Source organism: Schistocerca nitens, chromosome 8 (genome assembly GCF_023898315.1).
Source record: "Schistocerca nitens isolate TAMUIC-IGC-003100 chromosome 8, iqSchNite1.1, whole genome shotgun sequence".
NCBI lineage: Eukaryota > Metazoa > Arthropoda > Insecta > Orthoptera > Acrididae > Schistocerca > Schistocerca nitens.
Genome location: NC_064621.1, coordinates 446,793,540 through 446,808,189, shown reverse-complemented (window position 1 = coordinate 446,808,189; position 14,650 = coordinate 446,793,540). Strand labels below are relative to the sequence as shown.

General features: G+C 38.9%; 1 protein-coding gene across 3 annotated transcripts in view; it reads left to right on the top strand.

Annotated features, from left to right (window-relative positions):
- The window catches only part of LOC126198955 (3'-5' RNA helicase YTHDC2-like), a 338,664-nt gene that overhangs the window by 203,714 nt on the left and 120,300 nt on the right, over nucleotides 1–14,650 (top strand). For all 3 annotated transcript variants that reach the window (XM_049935603.1, XM_049935602.1, XM_049935604.1), the window contains exon 18: nucleotides 11,813–12,084. In XM_049935603.1, coding sequence (XP_049791560.1) covers nucleotides 11,813–12,084 — 272 coding nt within the window. The remainder of the gene's footprint in view (nucleotides 1–11,812; nucleotides 12,085–14,650) is intronic.

Below are 14,650 nucleotides of genomic sequence, written 5' to 3'. Positions count from 1 at the left end.
GTCTTCATATACAGGTCTGATTGCCTCCAGGTGCCATCAGTAGGCGCTTGACAACGTTGGACTGCCATATGATTGTTTTTTGACTATATGCAATAGTTTATGGGCAAAACGGTTTTGCCCACATGTTCCCCACAATATAAGGTATCAAAATATGCAATAAAAAATCAATTTCTTGAAAAAAAGAACCCTTAACTCTAAATAATGAAATGTGAAGTCATCCACACGAATACTAAAAGGAATCTGATAAATTTTGGTCACAGGATAAAACACACAAATCTAGAGACCATAAATTCAACTAAATACAGAGAGATTGCAATTATGAATTACATAAACTGGAATGGTCACATAGATAATGTTGTGGGGAAAGCAAACCAAAGACTGCAGTTTTTTGACAGAACACCTAGAAAATCCAACAGGTTTACTAAAGAGACAACTTACACTATACTTGTCTACCCTCTTCTGGAGTACTACTGTGCAGTGTGGGACTTGAATCAGATAGGATTGGTGGAGGACATAGAAAAAGTTCAAAGAAGGACAGCTTGTTATGTATTCTCGCGAAGTAGGATAGAGTGTGCCATGGATATTGTTGTATTCTCCAACAGTTTATTGAACATAATTTCTTCTACAATACAATAGCTGGCTGTACAATAGATGTACATGTCCGTCGATCTAGCCGGAGATGTGGTTATTCTTGGTCGGCTGGTACTTCGATCGGCAGTGCAGTACAGCGGCTTCGGTGATATCTTCTCGGAGACTCTGCTATAGCGGTTGCCATTAGCAGCGGGCGAATACTGGTCTGCCTTCGACCGGCCGGGCCCATATAGTGAGCTGGAGCCAATAGAAACCCGGCATAGGAATCCGTGGCCGGATATGTCGCGGCGACCTCTGCAAGGAAAGGTTCCTATTAATCGACTGGAATCTTCGGTGTGTTTACCTGATGTCTTTGCCTGTTTGGCTGTTGGTTTGTTTCCCTCATAGCGTGGCTGTTATGCGGTGCTGCCTGCCATTTAAGGGAACCCGATGGCAGACAGTACAGATATCATATGGGAATTTTGGTGGCAGTCATTGACGCAAAAGCAATTTTCATTGTGGCAGGATCTCATCATGAAATTTCAATCACGAACCTTTCCTCAGAGTGAAAATACTTTTTTGGCAGCCACCTACGAAGCGAGGAATGATCATCATAATAAAATAATAGAAATGAGAGTTCGCAATGAAAAATGTAAGTGTTCTTCATTTTTCCTGCACACTGTTCAAGGATGGAATGGTAGAGAAATAGCTTGAAGACAGTTCCATGACCCCTCTGCCACGCACTTAGTCTTGAATTGCAGGGTAGTCATGTAGCTGTAGATCTAGATACACCATTAGTGATGTCCCGTGAACAACAAAGTCATTAGAGAGTCAACTGAGAGAGCGTATGACTGATAAAATGGTAGTAAACATATAAATTTTGTGGTGAACGTGACTAAATTAGCAATGACTAACACCCACTACCGATGGCTGTATCACTTATACTGAGCAAAGTTGAAACATTTTCTCCTTTACTTCCTCTCATATTTGATGTTAATTTGATTTTACCTTTTTGATGGGAATCAAAATAGAACATACCTTTTTATACAAAAAGAAAATAAATGATATTCAAACCCCAACCAACAACATACCCCGACCCAACTGCTTATATCATGAAATGGTAGCCTAGTAGTGGTACGTGACTCAGTTCAATTGCATACCTACCTGTTGATCCTGTGTCTTCGATGCCCATCTGTACATCCTCACCCTGTCAAACACACCTGACCTTAACTGCAGTGCAGCTGCAAGTACATTGCTCTCTTGAAGTATGAACTCTGATAGTGAAGTATTCTAAGACAACACTCTGGGAGAGGCTGGTACACCTGTAAGCTAAGTTAGACAAATCTTGTAAAATCTTACTACGATGCTGAGGGCCAGTGGCCTCTGGATTTTGTAGGTGTACATTAGTTACATCAATTGTACAGAGTTAAAAGTGCTTTTATCTGATTGCACTGAGCTCATGCAATTGTAACTTCTTGCTCTTGACACTACCAGTAATAAAGAAAAAGATATTGCTTACGAACTCGCAATTCTAAGCTGCTGTAACCCTGCTGTGCTGTGTGTTGTACGATTTCTGCTATCTTCCATGGAGGACTTTAAATGGTAATGTGGCCACTATTTATGAAAAATTGCAATGTATTTTATAAGAATTAACACAAATCTGTTTAAAACAATTTTCTGCACTTACTTTACTTTTTATTGATTTTCAATTTCAATATAAAGTGACAACATTTTTTTCAGTATTCACGAAGTTCACATGACCCTAAACCCTTCCTTTCAACAATATCGACAATAAAAAAGAAGTTATTCGCCTATGAATTTACAATTCTAAACTGCCACAACTCTGTGCTTTGCTGTTTGTCATATGAGTTATGCCATCTGTAATATGGGACTTCAATTCACAATCCTGTGATAGTTTAGTATCTGCTGGATAATTAATAACCCGAGTATAACAGAAGTTCTGACATTCCTCAAGGTAGTGTTATAGGTCCTCTGCTGTTCCTTATCTATATACCATATTTACTCGAATCTAAGCCGCACTTTTTCCCAGTTTTTGTAATCCAAAAAACAGCCTTCAGCTTAGAATCGAGTGCAAAGTAAGCAGAAGTTCTGAAAAATGTTGGTAGGTGGTATCACAACTAACGTCAGTAAAAAAAAAAAAAAGAGAGAGAGAGAGAGAGAGAGAGAGAGAGAGAGAGAGAGGAGTAGAAGACGAGCTTTTTTTCTCTGCCCTGAGTTTCGACCACTGCATTTTCATACATTATCCAATGAAGTAAATACAAATTCCATATTGTTCATCTTCGAATGTAGGAGCATTTCAATGTATTACGAAAATCCGACTGGCAAGACTGTTTGGGATGTTTGTCAATATGGTCAACTCAACGTTCTGAATTTTTTCCTACCTGTGAGAAGAGATGGTTGCTAATAGGAACTTTTATGAATTGTGAATCACATGCAGTATTTTCTTCACCATAAGAATAATACGAATATAAACATTTTGCCATGTATTTTTTCGTGTTTGCTGCTATCTCATTTAAATCCTGTCTGCCTAATAAACTACGAAACTAGAGTGAGACAACAGCAAACGTGGAAGAATATACATATCATGTCATGTTTATATTCGTATTATTCTTATGCCTAATAGTGATACAGTCAGAAATGAAGCACGGCAATTGACTAGATTTTTAAATCTAAGATGACTCTAATTTCTGTGCAGAATGTAATGTACTAAAGAGGCGTCTGCAAAGATTTTCAAACACAGAAGAATTTTTGCTAAACTCTCGTTGAGAACATCTTCTATTATATGCAGTCTATTATTTGGTTCTTGTTGATCATTATCAAAGAAAGCAGCAGTGTAAGTAACAACAAATAGCAGTCTCTTGCCATTGTTACGCTAATGAGATGATTCCTCTCTTTTTTTTTTAATTGTAAGCGGCGGTAGCGTGCACAAAAGTAAACCATGCCACGAGCGGCGACAGGCCGTAAACACTCATTATCAGAATGCAACAAACAATGCATGACAAAGTACAGTAATGCATTTTCAGCTTAGAGTGACGTAAACAACTATAACAAAGAGAACGGCACTTATCAGATCAAAGAAAAATAAGCAATCAATTCAAACCAGACAAAGCATATGAAAAAGGAAGGGTACTCGTATAAATCCGGACGGAGTGCCTGACGTATAGCAATGGCTACCTGATAAAGCTTAACTGCTAAGATTAAGACTCGAACCATACTACTGTAGCTGTATCATCATTCATTCAACCAAAATGTGTCTCATATTACAATGGACCAAATTTGTTTCGATTTGGAGGTGTGGCCTAAAACTTTTCTCTCCCCTTGAATTTCGAGTCTCAAATTCCAGGTGCAGCTTAGATTCGGGAATTTATTATTTTTTTTCCTTGAATTCGAGTCTCATTTTTCAGGTGCGGCTTAGATTCGAGTAAATGCGGTAAACGATTTAGGAGACAATCTGAGCAGCCGTCTTGGATTGTTTGCAGATGATTCTGTCATTTATCATCTAGTAAACTCATCAGACAATCAAAACAAATTGCAAAACCATTTAGAAAATATATTTGAATGGTGGGAAAATTGGCAATTGACCCTAAATGATGACAAGTGTGTTTTCATCCACATGAGTGCTAAAACGAACCTGTTAACCTTCCGTTACTGTTACATGATAAATCAGTTTAATATAAAGGCTGTGAATTGAACTAAGTACCTAAGAATTACAATTATGAACAATTTAAATTGCATAGAACACACGGAAAATGTTGTGGGGTAAGCAAACCAAGGACTTCGTTTTATGGGCAGAACACTTAGAAAATGTAGCAGACCTACTAAAGGGAAAGCCAACACTATGCTTGTACATCCTCTTTTGAAGTACTGCTGTGCAGTCCAGGATCCTTAGCATGGAGTATATCAAGATGGTTCAAAGAAGAGCAGCACATTTTGTATTATCGTGAAATAGGGGAGAGACACGGTACATGATTTGAGTTGTTTGTTGTTGTTGTGGTCTTCAGTCCAGAGACTGGTTTGATGCACCTCTCCATGCTACTCTATCCTGTGCAAGCTTCATCATCTCCCAGTACCTACTGCAACCTACATCCTTCTGAATCTGTTTAGTGTATTCATCTCTTGGTCTCCCTCTACGATTTTTTCCCTCCACGTTGCCCTCCAATACCAAATTGGTGATCCCTTAATGCCTCAGAATATGCCCTACCAACTGATCCTTTCTTCTAGTCAAGTTGTGCCACGAATTTCTCTTCTCTCCAATTCTATTCAATACCTCCTCATTAGTAATGTGATCTACACATCTAATCTTTAGCATTCTTCTGTAGCACCACATCTCAAAAGCTTCTATTCTCTTCTTGTCTAAACGATTTATCGTACGCGTGTCACTTCCATACATGGCTACACTCCATACAAATACTTTCAGAAACGACTTCCTGACACTTAAATCTATACTCGATGTTAACAAATTTCTCTTCTTCAGAAACGATTTCCTTGCCATTGCCAGTCTACATTTTATATCCTCTCTACTTTGACCATCATCAGTTATTTTGCTCCCCAATAGAAACAAAGGTTTGCCTTTCCTTAATCTATTTTCTAAGATAAGTCATAGGGTCAGTATTGCCTCATGTGTTCCAACATTTCTGAATCCAAACTGATCTTCCCCGAGGGCGGCTTCTATCAGTTTTTCCATTCGTCTGTAAAGAATTCGTGTTAGTATTTTGCAGCCGTCGCTTATTAAACTGATGGTTCGATAATTTTCACATCTGTCAACACCTGCTTTCTTTGGGATTGGAATTATTATATTGTTCTTGAAGTCTGAGGTTATTTCGCCTGTCCCATACATCTTGCTCACCAAATGGTAGAGTTTTGTTAGGCTTGGCTCTCCCAAGGCTGCCAGTAGTTCTAATGGAATGTTGTCTACTCCTGGGGCCTTGTTTCAACTTAGGTCTTTCAGTGCTCTGTCGAACTCATCACACGTATCATATCTCCTATTTCATCTTCATCTACATCCTCTTCCATTTCTATAATATTGTCTTCAAGAACATCACCTTTGTATAGACCCTCTATATACAGGGTCCGGCATAAAAAACTCCCCGATTACAAAGTAACGTGCAGCGGACAGTAGAAGGAGCAGAGTGGTGGAGGGCGCGTCGTTAAGTAGCTGCCTACGTGCCGTTTTCAGTGTACGCCATGGCGTGGTCTGGTGAACATCGTGCCTTCGTAGTGGAAGATTTTATTCAAAATGGCGAATCGCCTATTAATACTCAACGTGCTTTTCGCGTTCGCTTTGTGCTCGGACGACGGGACCCTGTTCCCGATAAGAAAACAATTTATTCTTGGGTTGCTAACTTTCGTGAGACAGGTTCCGCATTAAAAAGGAAACCACCTGGACGACCACGGACTGCAACAGGCCCCGGAAATGTTGATGCAGTTAGAGCTTCAGTTCAACAATCTCCTCGACGATCCGCTAAAAAGCATGCGGCAGCATTACGGATATCTGATCGAAGTGTGAGAAGAATCTTGCATCAAGATCTTAAAATGCATCCTTACAAAATTGTAACTACGCAGGAACTGAGTGAACGAGACTGTAGTGTCCGTGTAAGTTTGTGCCAAGACCTTCTTCGGAACATTCGTCCCAACGATATTGTGATTTTTTCTGATGAAGCACACTTTCACCTTGCCGGAACAGTGAACAGCCAAAATTGCAGGTACTGGTGTGAACACAATCCCCAAGAACTTCATCAATGACTACTTCATAGCCCTAAAGTAACAGTATGGTGTGCTGTTTACAATTCCGGAGTGATCGGTCCTTACTTTTTCGAAGAAAATGACAGGAATTTAACCGTCAACAGTGAACGCTATTGTGCCATGCTCTGCGACTTTCTCCAACCGCAACTAAGGGAGCTTTTTGGTGAAATAGAGAACGTGTGGTTCCAGCAAGATGGTGCTACAGCCCACACAGCGCGGCAGTCACTGGCATTGGTGAAGGAAATGTTTCCTGGACATGTGATCTCGTTGCGTGGAGACATTGGCTGGCCCCCACGATCGCCGGACTTAACGCCCTGTGATTTCTTTCTTTGGGGCTATTTAAAAGCAAAAGTTTATGAACAACGTCCACAATCTTTACGAGCCCTAAAAGAAGCAATTACACAAGAGGTTGAAGCTATTCCACCTGAAATGACTCAAAGAGTAATGAATAACTTCAGGGAAAGACTCAATCAGTGTGTCGACAGTGCAGGAAGCCATTTAAGGGATGTTTTATTTAAAAAGTAAGACCATAAAAGTATTTTCTAAAATGGCATAATATGTACTTTTATTTAGTATAAATAAAATTGTTCTACCTTATTTGGTTTTGTTTTTATTAGCTTTCCTTAAAGGGGAGGTTTTTCTGCCGGACCTTGTACTCCTTCCACATTTCTGCTATCCCTTCTTTGCTTAGAACTGGGTTTCCATCAGAGCTCTTGATATTCATACAAGTGGTTCTCTTTTCTCCAAAGGTCTCTTTAATTTTCCTGTAAGCAGTATATATCTTACCCCGAGTGATATGTGCCTCTACATCCTTACATTTGACCTCTAGCCATCCCTGCTTAGCCATTTTGCACTTCCTGTCGATCTCATTTTTGAGACATTTGTATTCCTTTTTGCCTGCTTCACTTACTGCATTTTTGTATTTTCTCCTTTCATCAATTAAGTTCAATATCTCTTCTGTTACCCAAGGATTTCTTTTAGCCCTCATCTTTTTACCTACTTGATCCTCTGCTACCTTCACTACTTCATCCCTCAGAGCTACCCATTCTTCTTCTACTGTATTTCTTTCCCCCATTCTAATCAATCGTTCCATAATGCTCTCCCTGAAACTCTCTACAGCCTCTGGTTCTTTCAGTTTATCCAGGTCCCATATCCTCAAACTCCCACCTTTTTGCAGTTTCTTCAGTTTTAATTACAGTTCATAACCAATAGATTGTGGTCAGAGTCCACATGTGCTCCTGGAAATGTGTTACAATTTAAAACCTGATTCCTAAATCTCTGTCTTACCACAATATAATTTATCTGAAACCTTCTAGTATCCCCAGGCTTCTTCCATGTATACAACCTTCTGTCATGATTCTTGAACCAATTGTTAGCTATGATTAAGTTATGCTCTGCACAAAATTCCACCAGACGGCTCCCTCTTTCATTCCTTAGTCACATTCCATATTCACCTACTATGTTTACGTCTCTTCCTTTTCCTACTATCGAGTTCCAATCACCCATGACTTAAATTTTCGTCTCCCTTCATTATCTGAATAATTTCTTTTATCTCAATATACATTTCATCAATATCTTCGTCATCTGCGGAGATAGTTGGCATATAAACTTGTACTACTGTTGTACGTGTGGGCTTTGTATCTATCTTGGCCACAATAATGCTTTCACTATGCTGTTTGTAGTAGCTTAACCACATTCTTATTTTCCTATTCATTATTAAACCTACTCCTGCATTACCCCTATTTGACTTTGTATTTATAACCCTGTATTCCCTGACCAAAAGTGTTGTTCCTCCTGCCACCGAACTTCGCTAATTCCCACTATATCTAACTTTAACTTATCCATTCCCCTTTTTAAATTTTCTAACTTACCTGCCCGATTAAGGGATCTGACATTCCGCGCCCCGATCTGGAGAACGCCAGTTTTCTTTCTCCTGATAACAACGTCCTCCTGAGCAGTCCCCGCCCAGAGATCCGAATGGGGGACTATTTTACCTCTGAAATATTTTACCGAAGAGGATGCCATCATCATTTACCCATACAGTAAAGCTGCATGCCCTCAGAAAAATGACGGCTGTAGTTTCCCCTTGCTTTCAGTCGTTTGCTGTTGAGATGGATGCCATTAAAACAAAGGTATTTTTCATTGCGGTGGAATCTTCTCATAACACTATAGTCACCAATATTTTGTTTACACCCACCTACATACATGTAGGGTGAAAAGATCATCTTAATAAAGTAAGTGAAATCAGAGCTCACACAGAAAGATATAGGTGTTCGTTTTTTCCACACATTGTTCGAGAGTGGAACAATAGCGAATTATTGTGAAGGTGGTTCAACCAACCATGCACTTAAGTTTGATTTGCAGTGTAGACGTTGATGTAGATATTCTCCAGCACACAAATTCATCTAACACCACCTCCTGATTAAGTGGTCATCAGCAACGAGGAAATCCCATCACTGTGACAGTGAACAGTGGGATAGTTACAGCATCTTACTGACATGAACTGGAGTGATGGCAACTCATGTGGTATAAATTTGCCCATTACATACCCTCATATACGTCTGTTTTGAGTGTCACGAATCAAAATATAATTTGTCAGCACCATACAAATTCACTTACTATGTTACTTGATAAGAGATTGTTCACTTAGTATCAATAGAAATAAAGCTTACATGCCGTAGAAGCGCCAGGTAGCAGTATCAACAAGCTCTGACCTGAACTGCCGGTGTTGGTGGCCATGTGTTCGTGAGGCATGGTGGTTTGTGTGACTGAGGGTGTGTGTATCTCTTTTGCTGTGACTGCCAGTGGCTCTTGTGAATTCGGATCATTAAGATCCATCAAAATCCAGATATCTTGTGATTCTTTACACTGATCACAATGTAGTTTTCATCAGTCTCACTCGTAATAAAATTTTACATATATCTACATATGATTCCACCTGATTCCAGTTCTGCTTCATTATTTTAATTTCCCAACTTATTAACGCACAGTTCTGTTTTCACCAGGAGGTTGCTTTATCGATTTGAAGCTTTCGCACAAGTGCATTTAGAACCAGAACACTGCTCTCACATTTTATTATAATAAATACTCTACAACACACAAGCTATGCCCACTTCCTGTTGTTAAAATATTGCTCATGAAGCCTTGTCACTTGAACTCTCTTTGTATGCTGGTCCTTCCAAGTTGCTGCATTTTAAGAGAATTAGAAGAATTTCCGGATTTACCCTGAGAATGTAGGAAATAGGAGTCAGTGCTGAGGTCCTCTGCGTATCTGAGCAAAACTAATTTGAGGTCTCAGAAGCTGCCCTCTAACAAACTGTTTCACGTCAACAGTCAAATCCCATCGACCCACATGGTGTATATACACCTAATCTAATACTAGTAATATATGCATTTAGAGCAAGATCTACACTCCCTGAACACACAATGTCTAATGCCAACATGTAAGAATTACAGAGTTTACAGTAATTGAGGAATGGCAGATTCAGTCCACCTTCAACTGTAGGGAGGGGGGGTTAAATTACGGGACATTATGGTTGCAGCAATGCTGTTAAGCATTAATTATTACTATGTAAAATACATGTTCATCAGTTAAAAGTTTAAATATTAAATTTTCATGTAATAGCAATGAATTATTTAAAAACAATCACAGGAAAAGAAAGGGACTTCAAGAATGAAAAAGAAACTAGGTCTAAAGAAGAGGAAAGAACACGGGATGTAGCAACAAGGAGACTCTTATGGCAAAATGCTTATAGCTGTGAGGTGTTGAGAGAGGCAGTGAGAAACATTCTATATGGCATGGGATATGATGGTGCTGTTATTATGGTAAGCGTCGTGTTCATCTATTGAGTAGTGAAGTTAATCCGTGGAGACAGTTTCAAGACTATCACATAAGATAATTCATTTCATATCATGATGAAAATAAGATAGAACAATGGCAGAAGACTAGGCTAAATTGTTTGGGTCATGAATAGTGTCACACGATGAGGGGAGCGCCTCACCACAGTTCCTTATCAAAGTTAGTATTAAGGAGTACAACAGCAGATGGTAAATATTTGTGTGGACCTTGTAACTGGGGTAATTTTAATGTGGTGGATCCTCATATTATGATCGGGACTACTGATCAATGCAAATGGAACAGGCCTAAATACGAAGACTGGTAGAAAGTACTGCAGCTATTGCACTAAAGACAACTGGACTCCACGCTGGCATGGTCTTTTAAACAGCCTCCACACAAGAAGGTTCAGTATCGGAGGGATTAGAGGAGGGTACACAAGGACAAAGTAAAAAAGAATATCTTGAGATGTGTTAAATTCTGTAGACATGTGGATCAAGTGTCTTTGCATGTGTCACTGTTGTTAATCTATCAGTGATGAATTTAAACAACAGGAGGGACTTAAATATTTTTGTCAGGCATTAATTTGTCCTCTCCTATGAAGTAGTTCTCTCCATGTCTCATAAACAGATCAACTGTGGAGGGAGAAGAAAGTACCACTGGTGGTACAATGCATTTATTTATAAGTATGTACTGTGAGATACACACTGAAGTCGGCCGTTGTGACCGAGCAGTTCTAGGCACTTCAGTCCGGAACCACGCTGCTGCTACGGTCGCAGGTTTGAGTCCTGCCTCGGGCATGGATGTGTGTGATGTCCTTAGGTTGGTTAGGTTTAAGTAGTTCTAAGTTCTAGGGGACTGATGACCTCAGATGTTAAGTCCCATAGTGCTCAGAGCCATTTTGAGCCATACACACTGAAGTACACATACACTTAGCTATGCTTTAGAGGAAGGAGGGATTGTTCTTACATTCAAATAATTTTTTTGAAAAGTGGCAAAATGAAAGCAGGATCGGCTATTATAATTTAAGAGAAGAGATTATAGTTGAAGATAGGAGAGCTATGTTTTCCATTTCTCTCTGTTTCATTGACAGAATATTTAATGTGTCACATGTATTTAGTGTACTGAAGTATTGAAAGATGACAGATGTCTGAGTTGGTTCATTCCACGTTTTTTCTCACACGTGTGACAGATTGATCTTTGTGATGATATCATTAATGAGGAATATGATCTCAGATAAGGAAACTATGGGGAAGGATATAAGTTGTATTCTTCCTGAAGGAATCATTTCAGCATTCACCTAATGCAAGTGAGGGAAATCATAGGAAAACTTAATTATGGTTGGCTGGATGGAATCTGAAACTTGTTCCATTTGAATGAGAGTCCACCATGAAAACCAAAGCACCACCCTGAGATATGGTAGTGGTGAAGTTGATAAAGTAACCTGCTTGTTAATAGAAACTACAGAAGGAGAAATAAGTCATAATATTGTCTCAGAGTAATATTATTATTTTATTAGTGTAATTAAAAATATGTAAAAACCTCTTTTTATGTTTCATTCAATACCAAAATAGTATATTTGGTGTTATGTGATGATGCCTAACATACTTGATCCTTAAGAGACTTTTTGAAAACATTTTCTAGGCATGGCAGCATGCAAGAGCAAATGGCTGGGAAAAGTCATTTTGTGAGAAACATTTTGTGTCAGCTGCAACTATGGAAATGGTGGTTGGTTTGCGAACACAGTTGTTAGGCCAGTTAAGAGCTTCTGGCTTCGTGCGTGCACGTGGAGGTGGAGATATTCGTGACCTTAACTCCAACTCGGAGAACTGGGCAGTGGTGAAGGCAGCTCTGTGTGCTGGTGTATATCCAAATTTAATTCGTGTTGACAGAGAACATACACAGATGCGTACACAGTAAGTATTTTCTCATGTTTTTGTTATTTAATGTTTCCTCCTGCATTGGCCATAAGGAAATGACTAACAGGAGCACGAATACATTATGTGCACAATTGTACTGACTGCTTTCCACTCTGTGTTAGTGTTTTGCAACTGCCATATTTAAGGAAAAAAAAGAAAAATATTGTACTTTCAAATAGTGAAGTACGTAATGAGACAAGCAAGAAATAACGTAAGCTGTAACTATCAAAACAAACTTTTCTTTACATTTCTGTTTCCATTCTTTTGCTGGAAGGATCTTCGGCCTCTGAAAGATAATGTTTATATAGATTCTTTTTTGTATTTGTGCTTAAATATACTGCTATTTTATAAGCACAGGTTTTTCCCTAGTGTTTCATTGTTTGCATCACTTGAGTAGACTGATGATGTGTGTGTCAATGATGGTAGAAAAGAGGTGAGTGCATGCGTGAACATCATTAAAATTGTCTTTAGTTTGATAGTGTATGTGATTGGTATTCACCCTTTTGCTCACTTTTCAATGCTATATGCCATGTAATTTTCACTAGCAGCAGTGCTGTTTTCTGCTGTATTTAAGTGTTTCAAGGTTGCAGTAAACTTAAATTACAGCTATCCATTTGCATCCATTCTTTCACCCGTTTCTCTGTGTCTTCATTATCAGAATATTCTATATGTCACATGTATTTAGTGTACTGAAGTATTGATGATTGTAGATGATGACGGACATGTCAGATTTGGTTCATTCCACGTTCTTTCTCACACATGCTACAGATTGATCTTTAGAGTTAATAGTTTCAATATCAGAAGTGGTGACGTAAGTGATTTTGTGACTCTAGTTTCATCTTATGTGTATTAGTGACATTTGTGCAAAAGACAATAGTAATTGCATGGTGCCTAGCATACCTAGCTCCTAGCCATATCTAAAAAGCTTTGATGAATTGTGGCTCCATTGAGTAGAGGAATAGTTAAAATAATTACTGGATGGCACCAGATAGCATATGTTTTGTAAAGACAATTTAGTAGTAATTCACTCTGATGATACCACATGTAAGTGGTTATACTTAATACACAGCATAATATAGTGGAAAATATTAATGTAGGTTCTGTGTGACATTTGTCTCCATGATCCATCAAACATGAGTGCAGTACTTACACAAGTGAACTAGTTCGGAAACAGAAGAAGCCACATCTAATATAGTATGGATAACCAATATTGCTGTGTACCCATGTGAGCAATATTTTGTCACTCTGCGATGAAGAATAATCTTCTGTGTGACATTTGTCTCCATGATCCATCAAACATGAGTGCAGTACTTACACAAGTGAACTAGTTTGGAAACAGAAGAAGCCACATCTATGACCAATATTGCTGTGTACCCTTGTGAGCAATATTTTGTCACTCTGCGATGAAGAATAATCTTTGGTTCAGGTACACATAGCATCTCATATACCGTCAAACGGGGAGATTTCGGACGGTTTTATTGTTATTTTGATTGTAACTTTCATATATATTGTTAGATTGAATTGATTATTATGGAAGGCATAGGGTATATGTGTAACGAATAAAATATCCCAGAACCAGAAAGTGTATGTGTAAGAATATTTATCTGAGGCAGTTAAATAAAGTGTCCGACATCACCCCATGGATTGGGGTGATTTCGGACACATTTGTTTTTTTTAAATATCTGTCCGAAGTAACAGTATATAGAGGACGAATTCGGACAGTTACTGCCTTTCTTTTTCCTACATGCTTTTTATTTGATTTTTGTGACATTTTACACATTTTAAGGTAGCTCTTTGTTACGAATAAGTGATATGGTTTGATATGTTGTTGTTGTTGTTGTCTTCAGTCTACATCTACATCTACATCTACATGACTACTCTGCAATTCACATTTAAGTGCTTGGCAGAGGGTTCGTCGAACCACAATCATACTATCTCTCTACCATTCCACTCCTGAACAGCGCGCGGGAGAAACGAACACCTAAACCTTTCTGTCCAAGCTCTGATTTCTCTTATTTTATTTTGATGATCATTCCTACCTATGTAGATTGAGCTCAACAAAATATTTTCGCATTCGGAAGAGGAAGTTGGTGACTGAAATTTCGTAAATAGATCTCGCCGCGCCGAAAAACGTCTTTGCTGTAATGACTTCCATCCCAATTCGCGTATCATATCTGCCACACTCTCTCCCCTACTACGTGATAATACAAAACGAGCTGCCCTTTTTTGCACACTTTCGATGTCCTCCGTCAATCCCATCTGGTAAGGATCCCACACCACGCAGCAATATTCTAACAGAGGACGAACGAGTGTAGTGTAAGCTGTCTCTTTAGTGGACTTGTTGCATCTTCTAAGTGTCCTGCCAATGAAACGCAACCTTTGGCTCGCCTTCCCCACAATATTATCTATGAGGTCTTTCCAACTGAAGTTGTTCGTAATTTTAACACCCAGGTACTTAGTTGAATTGACAGCCTTGAGAATTGTACTATTTATCGAGTAATCGAATTCCAACGGATTTCTTTTGGAACTCATGTGGATCACCTCACACTTTTCGTTATTTAGC